Source organism: Sminthopsis crassicaudata, chromosome 6 (assembly GCF_048593235.1).
Source record: "Sminthopsis crassicaudata isolate SCR6 chromosome 6, ASM4859323v1, whole genome shotgun sequence".
Classification (NCBI taxonomy): Eukaryota; Metazoa; Chordata; class Mammalia; order Dasyuromorphia; family Dasyuridae; genus Sminthopsis; species Sminthopsis crassicaudata.
This window is the reverse complement of record NC_133622.1, coordinates 235,064,166-235,077,256: the sequence shown is the minus strand read 5'-3', so window position 1 is coordinate 235,077,256 and position 13,091 is coordinate 235,064,166. Positions and strand designations below refer to the sequence as shown.

Here is a 13,091-nt window from a genome sequence, read left to right as displayed (position 1 = left end):
CATGATCTAAATTTAAATCATGATATTATAAACAAATTAGAAGAATATAGGATAGTTTACCTCCTAGATCTATGGGGGAAGAAGGAATTTATCACCAAAGAAGAACTAGAGATCATTATTGATCACAAAATAGATTATTTTGATTATATTAAGTTTAAAAGGTTTTTGTACAAACAAAACAAATGCAGGCAAGATTAGAAGGGAAGCAATAAAATGGGAAAATATTTTTACATTTAAAGGTTCTGATAAAGGCCTCATTTGTAAAATATATAGAGAATTGATTCAAATTCAAACCATTTTCCAATTGATAAACGGTCAAAGGATATGAACAGACAATTTTCAGATGAAAAAATTGAAACTATTTGTAGTCATATGAGCAGGTGCTCCAAATCACTATTGATCAGAGAAATGCAAATTAAGACAACTCTGAAGTACCACTACACACCTGTTAGATTGGCTAGGATGACAGGAAAAGATAATGACGAATGATGCAGAGGATGTGGGAGAACTGGGACACTGATACATTGTTGGTGGAGTTGTGAACAAATCCAACCATTCTGGGGAGCAGTTTGGAACTATATCCAAAGGGTTATCAAACTGTGCACATCCTTTGATCCAGCATTGTTTCTACTGGGCTTATAACTCAAAGAGATCTTAAAGGAGGGAAAGGGACCCACATGTGCAAGAATGTTTGTGGCAGCCCTTTTCTAGTGGTAAGAAACTAGAAACTGAGTGGATGTCCATTAGTTGGAGAATGGCCGAATAAGTTCTGGTATATGAATGTTATGGAATATTATTATTCTGTAAGAAATGACCAGCAGGATGATTTCAGAAAGTCCTGGAGAGACTTACATGAACTGATGCTAATTGAAATGAGCAGAACCAGGAGAGCATTATACACAGCAACAAGATTATATGATGATCATTCTGATGCATGTGGCTCTCTTCAATAATGAGATGATTATGACCAGTTCCACTTGTTCAGTGATAAAGAGAGCCATCTATACCCAGAGAGAGGCCTGTGGGAATTGAGTGTGGAACACAACATAGCATTCTCACCCCCTCTGATGTTATTTGCTTGCATTATGTTTTCTTTCGCAGTTTTTTTCCTTCTTTCTTGATTTGATTTTTCTTGTGCAGCAAGGTAACTGTATAAATATGTATACCTATATTGAATTTAGCATATATCTTAACATATTTACTATGTTGCACTACCTGCCATCTAGGGGAGAAGATAGGGGGAAGGAGGGGAATTTGGAACAGAAGGTTTTGCAAGGGTCAATGTCGAAAAATTACATTTTGTTTTATAAATAAAACACTTTAATAAATAAAATAAAATAAGAGATATAGGTGGCAGTCTAGCTTTGGAGTTGATTAGGATGTCTTATCTGAATGATCATTATTATAGGTTGTACAAGATTTGGGATCCCTTTTGAGCTTAGCCAATTAAAAAATAACAGCAACAGTTTAAATTGTAGCTTAACCTCTAGGACTTTATCTGTCTATAAAACCTGAAGAATGCAACTCTCCTAGAGTTAACATCTAGAAATTAATGGCTCTCTTTTTCTTTTTTTTCCTTAGAAACTGGTTGCTCAAATGAAGCAAGATCCACAGGTAAATATTTACTTTTATTCATTCATTCACTCCTGAAGTTAGAAAATAAAAATGATGATGAAATTCTCTTTAGGCATTAAATGATGATTAAAATCTCTTTAGACATTAAAGAATTGTCTGACCTTTAAAAGCTGTTGTCCTAGGCAGAGATCTTCATGCTTTAAGAGGTGAAGGAAGAGCTTCCTCTTGGAGTTATTTTTTCATGTAAATAGGAAGTCATCTCATTTATTACTTTTTGTCATTACTATTAGAGTAATTGCTTTTTAGATCTTGACAAAAATATGAAGCATTTGCTGTCTAACACTGGGTGATTGTGAGACCTTCTGGAATCTTACAGTTGTTGAAAGTAACTGAGCATAATTGTTACTCAAAATGTATTTTTTATGTTTGTATAATTGTTCAAGATGACTTAACTCCTCAAAATTTCTCTGTGTGCAGACAGTATTTTATAAGGTCTTCTCTACACAAACCTGAATAATTTTGATCTCCAAGGGGTTTACATATCACCATTTGTATCAGTTTGGAGAATACTCTGGATTTTTCCTTGAATTTGGTGGCCACATATTGACTTGACCATTCTACTTTCTCTCCATTCATTAAAAAGTTATTATCTTGTCATATACATATAAACACACTTACAGACATATAGGTGTGTATATATAAATACACATACACACACATATAATGGCTGTTCTGACACCACAGCTTCTATAACTTCTAGGAATCATAAGTTTACATATATGTATATGTGTATATATGCATATATATATATATAAATGTCTATATTTTAGTCAAAATTTGCTTTCTAGAAATCAAAGAATTTTCCTCACTTTTGTAAGCAATACAGAGGAAACCTAGAACCATGGGTGTGCACGTGGATAAATTTTATAGTTTATTAAACATAGCAGGTTTGTACCCTTTTAAAGAAAAAAATCCCTGGAGTTTTAATAATAGCATTTTAACCCATCTTTTAGTAAGACAGGAAAAGGTTATTTTTACAAACTCAAAGCTCTGTGGCTTCGTTTTCCCTGTGTCTCGGTGTAATCCATTGATTCTGGTAAATGGTACTCATTCCTCTCTGGCTGTCCATTTTTCCAAGATGAGTGTTTCCTTTTTGAACTTGTACATAATGCACATTAAAATGAATCTGAAAGATTGGCATGCTGTGCCTTAGAAGCAGAACCTAAAATAGGAAACACTAAAATATTTGCTTATTTTAAACAGACCTATTCAGTGATTCCTTCTAAGTATTTGTTTCTGTAGCACATCATATAATGACACGACAAGACAATCTCTCGTCTCAGAGAGAGAAGACTGAGTTATCTTGCTAGGTCTTCTTCTGAGGGAGACCTGCCTCCCTGGTACCAGATGGGCCCTATCTCATAACCCATTTTCTTCACATGCAAGCTCTGGCATGAGATTAGCATGGGGACTTCCTGGGTCAGAAGAGCTGCGTGAGGAGGACATAAAACATGATAGAAATCAGGGGAGTTGAATTAGAAGAGCTTTACAAAAGAATGGTTAAGTAAAAACAATCTCATGGAATATGTTTAATCTGCTGCCCTTTGCTATTGGCTATTTATAATTTTAATATTTGTTTTCATTTTCATCTCAGTAAAAGCAAGTAGAATACATTTTAGAGGGGTATGGATGTACATATATGAGTTCCTAGAATTTTCGGAGTTGAGGAAGTGCCTTTATAGACATTGTCATGATGTGATTGGGCAGTTTCATCAGTCATTGTAATGAAACCTTTTCCAAATTTAGGCTTTAACTAAATAAGGAATGGAGGGGGCGGGGAGAGACAGAGACACACAGACACATACACAGACACACACACACACACACACACACACAAGACAGAGACACAAAGAGAGATGGATGCACTCATATATCATCTTGTTTCTTTGTTTTGGAATAGGATAATTTCTTTAAATATATGACCCAAGAATATGATTTGTTGGCAGCAAGGTCAGTTTCAGTGGAAGATGCTGTCGAGCCACTAGTGTATTATTAATGTTTATTTAGCTAAGCTACCTTTTAATTTGAAACCATTCTAGAAAATGCTGCCCCTCTCCTCAGTAGTGCCTGAAGTCGGCCTGGAGGACTCATGTATCAGGGGATGAGACAGCTGGGTAAACTTAATGCTAAATGCTTGGAGTAGTTCATCCTTTATAATACAATAGATGCCTAAAGTCCTCTTGCTACTATTCTGCGTTAACAAATGAAGTATCTTCCTCACAGATATTTTTTTCTTTCCAATCAGAATGCTGATCTGAAGAAGCAGCTTCATGAACTCCAAGCCAAAATCACAGCTTTGAGTGAGAAACAGGTAGGGGAGAAGGGGGCATATTTTTAACATTGTGTTCTAAAGATACAGTATGTCTACTCCAGGCTTCTAAGAGAACTGCTATTTTTCCTCATGTGTGAAAATAAGTGTGGGCAGTCAGACTCAGTTTTAATTTTGTTTGAGTTCTGTTTATCCATTTTTATTTTTGGTTGGAATCAGACTAGAGTATCCCATGGGTTTGTGTTACTGGCAAATAGCTAAAAGCTATATTGCAGGCTTCTGTTAACTATATTAATTAAAGTAGAGTTTACCCATAGTGGAAGGTGTAGAGAGTTAACAGGGGAGTTTGATGCAGAGATTCTGGCCACTCTGAAGGTTGGAGCTCAAATGGGAGGAGGGTGGTTGTAAATAACCTTTTCCCATTTTCACTTGTATCCTATCTGGATAACTCATCTTTAATGGTGATCGACTTCTCTTTTGTGACTGAGTCTCCCTCTCCCTCCTTCTATTTCTTTTGTGTGTGTGTGTGTGTGTGTGTGTGTATAATATACATATATATATATATGTGTGTATATATATATGTATGTATGTATGTATATTTACATATGTCTTGTTTGCAGTATTCTGGAGCCTGCGTTCTCCAGTAGCCTCTGACCAGTTTTTGGTGGCTCTTGCCACCAGGTGGAGTGGTGGTGGCTGATAGACACGGCGTCTTAGCAAACTGACAAAAATATTCTGCTTTTTCCTCCTTCCTCCCTGTCCTCTAGTGTTTGTCATGAAGATAAATGTATGAATCAGAAAAACATTGGGATGCATATTATTTTAATATCATTTGATAGTACATGATTATACTATTTTAGTGAAGATGTTCACTAGGTAATTCCCAGTCACTGATAAAGGAATTTTTAAAAGTTAATTTTGGAGAGTAAAGTATTACCTGAATCATTGCTTTCCTCTTGGACCATTTTTTTCCCAGTGATGTCAAATTGTGTTCGCATTTTGTTCGGCTTTTCATGACAGTAAACTCTGAACTTGCTCAGGTGTAGGCTTTTGTTGTCTCTTGTCATTTTTAACTTGGTGATTCTCTGTAAAACACATGGGATGGGGATTAGTTCATATTCCAAGATTGAGTCTTTTCCCAAAGTTACTTTTTTTCCCTTTTCCTTCCCTCTTCCCCATCATATTAGAAGAGGAAAATTACCAAACTAGTCTAGAGGGTGACAGTCGATAATTTGTAAAGAAAAATATAAACTGAGTTTGCCAGCGTATGTCTGTTGTAAAGCTGATTCAGCTCTCTGAAGTCATCATGATTGATCTCTGTAAGGGAGAGTGTTCCAGCCTTAGACTTTTGTCAGCTTGGGGGCCTTCTAGCATCAAGGTTAGTTGGACAAGATGCCAGTGCATGAGTCACATTTGCTGAAAAATTCACGTGTTCAGGCAGATATCTAGAAGGTGAGAACTGACTGTCAAGGGACATTTTGTTTACTTGAACAACTTTAGAGGATTGAATATTAAGAAAATGAAAGCGAAGATCTGGCTCGCTTCTGTAGGAGTCAGAAATCAAATTTAATCATAGTTGGCTTTTATTCTTTTTGCTCTCTGGGGACACTTATTTAATAGAAATTTGCATCTTTTATAGCGTCTGGTAGTCTATTTCACCAAGTAGCAAACAGTGAGTTGTCACCTTGGTTCACCTAGCTCTTATTAAGTGACTACTGTTTGCTAGGCATTGCCCTTGCTCTTAAAGAGCTTACCTTCTACCAAGACAGAATAACATGTACAGGTAAATAAATGCAAATTTAAGGAGAGTAAAATTTTGGGAAAAGGGGATCAGGAAAGGTCTCACATAGGAGGGGCCCTGGAGGGAAGCCTTAAGTGGATGTGGGATTCCTATGGACAGGAAAGATGGGAGGTAGCTAGGTCACCATTGTGGAAGCAAGAGACAGAATATTGACTCTGGGAGAAAGCAAGGTGCTGAAGGAGAAGTAAGGGAGGCTGGGAAGGACAGTTGGCAGCAGACGAAAGACTCTAGAAGCTAGGACAAGAGTTTCTGTTTTATCCTGCAAGCGTCCTTAGCCGCTGAAGCTTCCTGGTCAGCTCGGCCCAGGGCCCGCCACATGGCAAGCACCCAGTCAGTGCCTCTCGGTTGACTAGTGGTCAGACTTAGGCCAGACCATGATCAGTTTTATAGCTGTGTGAAGAAGGACGAGTCAGAGAGAGGGGAGACTGGAAGCAGAGAAACACATTAGGAGACATGGTGAAGGGCAATAGAGACCTCAACTAGAGTGGAGACCATGTGAGTGGGAAGAAGAGCTGGATGTGAACAGATTATCCAGGCAGAAATGGAGTGTGAGGATGAGTGAAGGACTCATGAAGATGACTTAGGCAGCTGGAAGGATACTTAGGCCCTCATCAGAAACTGGGAAAGTGAGCGGCTTTAGGAAGAAAGGTCAGCAAGTTTTGCTTTGGACCTGAAATGCATGTGGGACAGCCAGGCAAAAATGTTTCTCAATAAGCAGTTGATCCTAAGTCAGGAAATGGAGAGAGATGAGGGCTGAATATGCGAATTTGGGAGGAATCTACATAGAGATATTTGAACTCATGGGAACTAAAGAGATAAAGTGATGCAAAAGAGAGGATTTTGATCAAATCCAGTAAGCATTTATGAAGTATTCATTCCAAAAGGGTGCCAGGAGAAGTGAGACTAAATGAAAGACAGTCCGCAAGGAGCTTTTTGGGCCTTCCCATTCAGGTCTCGGCCAACCCAACTTAGTGTCCTGTCTCTTTGGAGTGGAAACTCAGGATTTTAGAAATTTGAATCCTTTAATATTAACATTCCATTTTCAGTCTAAGATAGAATAACTGAATGAAAGTAGTAATAGAATTTGGGATGAAATTTCTGCCTCACTTATAAGGAGGCATTTGAGAGCGTAACTGAGCTGAGACAGCGTCCGGGACCCAAGATTTAGATTCAGGCCCTATCTCTCTAGCATATATAGACAGTTTAACCTGGGGCAGGTTACTTAAGCTTTTTAGGGTTCCAGGAACCTTCTCAAGACCAACTAGCCTCTAATAGTCACTCATCTGCATTGCCAGAGGGAGTTTTGTCACCAGTGAAATCATAACTTGATGTTCAGATATATAGTAAACATATTATAAGTTGTCTTCTCAAAGGAATCTCTTTTAACTTAGCGACAAAAGAGATTGTTTTTAGGTAACTCTGGAATAGCTTACATAAGAAAAATTTTTTCAATAACATAGAAGTGGAAGAAATACTACTCAACTTTAATTTTGTTTTAACAGATTTTCCTATTGCTATTTATTGTTTGTAGAGGGCCACAAACAGTGGGGAACTCTGGGTAAGGTATAAGACCCTTCAGTCCAGAGGGAACCTGATGACAGTGTCTGGTTCGGCTCCCCATCTCCCCTAAGGGCTCTGGGTCTTCCTGAGAAGTCAGGGGGCAGTGACAACCTGTGCAGAGATTGAAGCAGAGTGATACCAGTTTGCAAACTATGTACAAGAGCAAGTTGTTTATGTGGTCCCATGTGCGCCGTATGTACTGGGCGCATGCCCAGAGTTGTTTTGGTTACGTAAGGATAAGGGGTATAAAAAGGGGGAAGACCTTGTAACAAATGGACTCCATATTTCCACCATCCTCCCGGAGTCCTGCCTCATCACTTCTCCACTAAGACGTTATATTTTAACCACCCTGGTGTAGGGGCTCCAAAGCACGGTACATTTTGTCACCCCAATTTGGGGGCTCCAGAAAGCAGGACACAACAATTGTTCTTGTTTTTTTTTTCACTTTCTCTACAGACCTGTTAGTATGTGGCAAAACTTGATAAAGTTTTTGAACTTTTTACCCCATACTTTCCTTTTTCTCCTCTGCATTATCACTAGTGTATCTTTGTCTTCTCAAGTGTTGTAGCTCACTGCTAATTTTCCTGCCCTCCTACTTTAGCCCTTCATACATTTTCTTTTTTAAAGACCATATGGAAGAAAAAAAAAGGAAAACCAGATTCTGCTAAGCACTTAGAAATGCTTTTCCATTCATTCACTCTTGGAAATATTGTCCTAGGGGATCTGCTGCCTGGACAGCTCCTCTCTCTTTAGCTCTAAGTAGCCTGTTGAGTCCCTCATCAGAAAGTTCCAGTGTTTTCCATTACCCAATTCAGTTCATTTCAGTTCAGTTCACATGGATTAAGAGCCTGTTAGGCATCAGGCACTGTGTGGGGCACCAGGAATGCAAAGACAAGAAGCGTCCCTCGTCTCCCAGAGCGAAGTGGGTGCGGCCCCGATGGGACATGCCATGTGGATGCCAAGTAAATAAGAGGGAGCAGAGCGCTAGCGGAATCGGGAGGCACAGGCCTGGTCAGTCTCCTGACAGAGTTGGGGGTTGGTGAGTGAGTTTCATCATGGCCAGCAGCAGAGCCCCTCAAGTTGGATAGAATCTCTTGTTGAGGGGCTGCCTTTGGAACACTAGTGATGCTCTAGTGCTGACTTCGTTTTTCATTCTTTTCTTGTGTCCTCATTTTTCTGGGCACACAGACTTGTCCCATGGAGAAATCGGGCTTCTGGTCCTGGGGCCGAAGCCTCTGGGGGCTGCAGGAGGCGGTCCCCTCTGAGGCAGCTCGGTGTAGACTCCTTGCTGAGAACGAATAGTGAGCCCTCCCTTTGGAAACTCTGGATAGTGTAGAAAGAGAGCAAGTCAGCAGCAGGCAGCCTCAGCTCTTGGGGGACGACCCCTGAGCCCAGTGACAGGGCACTGATGGGGAGAGCAGCAAGGGAGGGCCCTGGACTGATTGACCCTGGAGAGGAACAGAGGTGCCCTTGGACTCTTGTGAAGGTCGTGTGGGTAAGGGCCAAGGCCGTCTTAGACCTTTTATGGTCTTTTTCTCTGGAAGTTTTTATGATTATTAAATATTTCAAACTTTGTGCTGATCAGATCTTTTAGTCTTTCTGTTTCTCCAAAACAGACACGTGAAGATTTGGTTATACATGTGACCATCCACCTGACCTGAATCCTAGAATAATAAAGATTGTTTTTGAGACCTTCAGTGTGGCAATAATTTAAAAACAATTAGTTTTTTTTCCTTTTTTGAAAATAAATTTTACTGATTAAAATAAATCACTCTTAACTTTCTAGTGATTTCTTCCCCCAACTAACAATCCCTTTCTTATGACAGAGAAGTATATTTCGCATACAATGCCAGTCATATCATTCTATACCTATAATTTGCCATCACTCTGCTGAGAAGCAAGGAAATGTACTTTACTGTCAGTGATGGGTTAGTTTCATGATGGTTCACATGGGATAGTATTTGGCAAGGTTTAGAAATGGCACTTTATTTTAAGAAATACTGAGTATTTGAGAAAGCATTAAGAACATATAACAAAAGTTTTGGAAATCTAAATGCAATCCTTATGAAATTGTCTTTTATGAAAAATCAATCAGTATATGTGTGTTGGTTTCCATGCCAGATGTATTTATTTTTTTAACCTAACGGTAGTAGTAGGACGCCACTAGCATTTATTGAGCAGGGCAGTGACATCGTCAGATTTCTGCTTTAAAAAAATCACTTTGGCAGCTATGTGGAGGCAATTTGATACAAGAGGATGAATTGGAAGGCTCTTACAGGAGTCTGAATTCAAGTGATGGCTGAGTGAGTAGAGATAAAGGTGAAAGAAAAGTTGAACTTTGTTGAAAAAAGGAACTTTGAATAACTTTATTTTCTCCCTTATCCCAACTCACAGAATAGATAGAAAGCTGTTGTTAGACCCTGAATTATTACATTATTAAACCAGAGTTTAATGCAAAAGACAATAATAACCTTGATCGGCAAGATGCCACTTGTAGATTTCCTTATTATTGTTAATAAATATTTATCAATTACCCTCAATATTTAATACTGAAAATAGTATGCATAATTATCATACTAAAAAGTCTGTGTTCACAGTGCTAGGTCAAGCCCTGTCCTCAAGAAGCTTTTCTTTTAAAGGCTGTGGTAGTTTCCCATAAACACGAAAAAGTTTTGGTCATAAATGAATGAAAAACACATTTTCCTTTTCCCTTTCCACCCCTCCATCCTCCAGCCTTAGTTCTTCTATGTGTATGTTTGCCTGGAAAGGGTACCAGTAGGTTGTAGAGGATCAATTATATATTTGTATACAAAGGACTTGAGTGAAAGAGGGATGGGAAAATAAGAGAAAAAAATATTGCCTTATAGAAGACTTTAAATAGAAAACCCTTGGTCTAGATCTACAAGAAGTATAATGATGGGAGTAAGAGGTAACATTGATTTTTACGGGTTGAACAGAAGATTCTGACTCACTCTGGTCCTGAGCAGTCACTTGACTTTTTTTGTCTGCCTCTCTGAATGTGGGAAGAGGATGGATACCTCTTAGGAGTACCTGACTATTCACATTTGTACTCTGGTTTGTACAAATGTGTTTTTATAGTCATTTATTCCACAGTGTGTTTCTTTGAAGACTGATTAATTCGTTTTTGACATTTCTTTGGGGGCATATTTTTCTTGGAATTACTCATTTGTACACAAGTACCATGCTCCTCTACTGTATATTTGAATAGATGCTACATAGAACTGGCTTTGGAAATTTGGTTTTCCACCCACCATTCCTTTTTTTCATTTTAGAAAGCTAGAGCAGTTTGCAGACCTTACTGTTGGTTCCCACTTTGTTTTTTAGAATGAGTAAGCTCAGTGATAATTCTCATGTGCCTTATATTCCACATCCCTTAGAAATGACCTTGCCCAACCTTTCTAGAACGTCTATGCAATACGGGAGACACAAGTTGTCCTATGTGTAATCATTCCTGATTATGGCAAGTAGTTGCCGTTCATGTTTGTTGAGTATAGATAGTAAAATAGCTTTGTGTGCTTTTCAGAAAAGCAGCTACTGAATCAATGTTATAAAAAGATAAAAGCATCACTAAAACATTTTTTAAAGATTGAAGTACATTTAAAAACCTATTGTTCTTTGGGCCTGAGTAGTCCGTATGTATCGAAAACAATTTTTCTATGGAAAGAAGTATGGCTTATTGACTTGGAAAATGCCCTGGGAGTCAGTTGATTTGACTCTATTCCTGGTTCTTCTGTAGATTATGCTGAGGGGTCCTGTGTTAGTCATTTCATTTTTCCTCTATCTATAAAATGTTAATAATATCTCCCAAAGGAATTAATGAGCACACACGGATTTTTGGAGGTAGTGCTAAATAAATGGCAATTGGTGGTTGTGTAGCGAGAGTAATTTTTCATTTTAGTTACACCTTCATCTTGTGTTTGGATAACGCTACTTTTTCAAGGGCATAGACCATTTTCCATTTAACCTGAATACACGATTGTAAGTAGCTGGTATATTACATATCGTCCTGGATTTCCAGATTGGACAACCACAATCTAGGGTGATTAACTATCTTATGTGAGATCATATCACTGGCCACTTGCAAATTTGGATCCCCATATTCCCACTTTAGTTTTATTTACTAAACAGTACATTCTTATTACTCTGTGGACTCTTATTTCACCGAATATCTTCTGAGATAGGACATTAGGCACAATAATTACACTGCCTTTAGGCCTCATTGCCTTGGAGTCAAGCAAGTAAATTAGCTCCTATAATGGAATATTGGTCACCTGATCCCTGAATATCTGCAGCCTGAGATACCATTTCTAACCTTCATTCATAACCAAAAGGGGGATGCTGGTCAGTCCATTTGTTGGCTGAGAGTGTGACTGCTGTAGCTCCTAGGATTCAGAGGGCTTTGACGCATCTTACAGCAGCCAGGTGAGACATGAAGTGGGAGGTGTCTCATGCAGCGGCCAGGAGATGCTCCTCAGGTGCTCTTGTCTTCCCCGTACCAATGTACACGTGCCATTCTCTCCTTTGTACCAAGGCCAGCGTGCTTCTCCTGGAGGAGGTCCAGTTGGCTCAAACCCAGCCCAGATGAAACATTGATAGGAAGAATGGCGGACTTTGAAGTCTTGGCCAAGAACATGAGGACACTGAAAGCCAGAGGGGCTGTTCCTCTGTGAAGTCAGAACAGTTCTTGGTGTCCTGATCACCTCCAGTGGGCCCTGCCAGAAGTCAGGCCTGGCTTCAGACTGGAAGAGTGGATCGTTCCCCCAAGAGTGGGAAGTGTTGGGAGTGTGGGGGGTATGTTCCCACCGTGCTTCCACAAACCGTGACCTCGGCCCCCTACTTCCTGAGCTGAAGAGGCCTCCGAAGCACTTATCCACAGCCTCCGTTCCCATTCCTGGAAAATAGAATGACTTGTTCACCAAAGTTTGTCGAAGACCTTTGGCTGCTCAGTTTAATTCCCCAAGTGTTCATCAAGTAGCAAGGCACCACAAGGCCTTGTTTTCCTTATCTGTAAAATATGTTGTTTTTAAATTCGAAATCCTTTAAATCAGTTGTGTTTGTGTTGGAAGCCAGCTTCCTGTCCTGTTCCTACTCTTGTCCCTGTCTTGTGTGTTCTTTGCTGGTTTAATTTGGTTGTTTTAAGCTAAGATATCTGGTCAAAGGCCTGGGATTGGAGAGGAGGTTTTGTTTTTTAAATTATGCTGAGATAACAGGTTTTGAAAATATCATAGGTTTTCATTCAACAGTTGCTAGCAGGAAAAACATCCATCAATCAAATAACAAGTACCCACTGTGTGCCAGGTGCTGTGCTTAGATCCTGGGCGTGCAAATATTCTTTTTTGGTTCAGGAAGACCACAAACACATATATAAGCCCTGTGTATGTGTGTACACATATATGTATATGTACACACACACACATATATATATATATATACACACACATACATGTGTGTGTTTGTGTGTGTGTGTGTGTGTGTAATAGATGAATAAAAATTATGAGGGAGAGGGAAGGGGGCCAGAGCTGAGCTGAGAATGAAGAGAAGAATCCTGTCAGGTGGGAGCGAAGACAAAATCTGTTGCAGGTGTGGGGAGAAATGAAAGGGAGAGCCGGAGGTGAGCGGGAAGCGGAGGGGAGGCTGGTTTGGCTGGATTGCAGAAGGCAGGAGGGGACTGAGGGACCAGCTGGTGAAGGCCTTTATATGGGGCCCTAGAGGGGAGAGAGAGCCCCTGCAGCTGACTGAGTGGGGATGGAGGGATTGGAGCTCATGGTGAGGGAGTTTGCAGTCAGATAAAAGGGTTTTTATTTA

The 13,091-nt window shown here is 39.5% G+C and overlaps 1 protein-coding gene across 1 annotated transcript in view; it reads left to right on the top strand.

The window, feature by feature from the left end:
• PHF21A (PHD finger protein 21A) overlaps nucleotides 1-13,091 on the top strand; it is a 194,066-nt gene that overhangs the window by 47,948 nt on the left and 133,027 nt on the right. The window contains 2 exon segments of the mRNA XM_074274334.1: nucleotides 1,582-1,614; nucleotides 3,881-3,946. Coding sequence (XP_074130435.1) covers nucleotides 1,582-1,614; nucleotides 3,881-3,946 — 99 coding nt within the window.